This window comes from Cystoisospora suis, assembly GCF_002600585.1.
Source record: "Cystoisospora suis strain Wien I chromosome Unknown contig_577, whole genome shotgun sequence".
NCBI lineage: Eukaryota > Apicomplexa > Conoidasida > Eucoccidiorida > Sarcocystidae > Cystoisospora > Cystoisospora suis.
In genome coordinates this window covers 23,384-23,980 of record NW_027153378.1, presented here as the reverse complement: position 1 = coordinate 23,980, position 597 = coordinate 23,384, and the positions used below count along the sequence as shown (strand labels likewise).

The 597-nt window shown below is 45.1% G+C and overlaps 1 protein-coding gene across 1 annotated transcript in view; it reads left to right on the top strand.

Moving 5' to 3' along the window:
* CSUI_001454 (uncharacterized protein) overlaps positions 1 to 597 on the top strand; it is a gene marked incomplete at its 5' end in the record, with an annotated part of 14,370 nt that overhangs the window by 10,985 nt on the left and 2,788 nt on the right. Inside the window, one exon of the mRNA XM_068061660.1 lies at positions 25 to 271. Coding sequence (XP_067926367.1) covers positions 25 to 271 — 247 coding nt within the window. The remainder of the gene's footprint in view (positions 1 to 24; positions 272 to 597) is intronic.

Genomic DNA, 597 nt, shown 5'->3' with positions numbered 1-597 from the left:
TCTTCCTCTCTCTTCTTCTTCAAGTCGGGGTGCCGCATCACCTGCAGGTTTCTCTCTTTCTCAATATGCTAGGAAAGGAGATGGCAGCCCTTATAAGAAAAGTACGAGTAAACACTTCTTTCCCAATCAAAGGACGGCGGCCCCAGGAGGAAGAAGCTCGGATGCTCATAGACTGCCTCCACGCCGCCCTCATGTTGACACTTCTTCTTCTTCTTCTCCTCCTTCTACGAAGCCTCCTGTACTTGACTATCGAAGCTCCTCACAGAAACAGGTCAGTGCAAGACACAGAGATTCTGAAGCGCGATTTCTCGTTCCTTCTTTCTTTCAAGGTTACCATGCTTCTGTTGGAGGAGATGCAACGTCTTCTCTTCTCTCGGGAGATCTATCTCTTTGCTTGTTGCATCTTGTCTTTCTCAAACATCTTCTGTTCAAAAAAATGCAGTAGAGAAAGAAAATTTCATGAACCCTATGACATAAGAAAGATTGTGCAGAAAGCTTCTTTTTCGTAGATTTTCTCAGGTGTACATACACTACGCGGATGAGAGGAGGGAGAAAGCGTGAGACGAAGAGACAAGAATTCTTTCGTACTCTTCTATC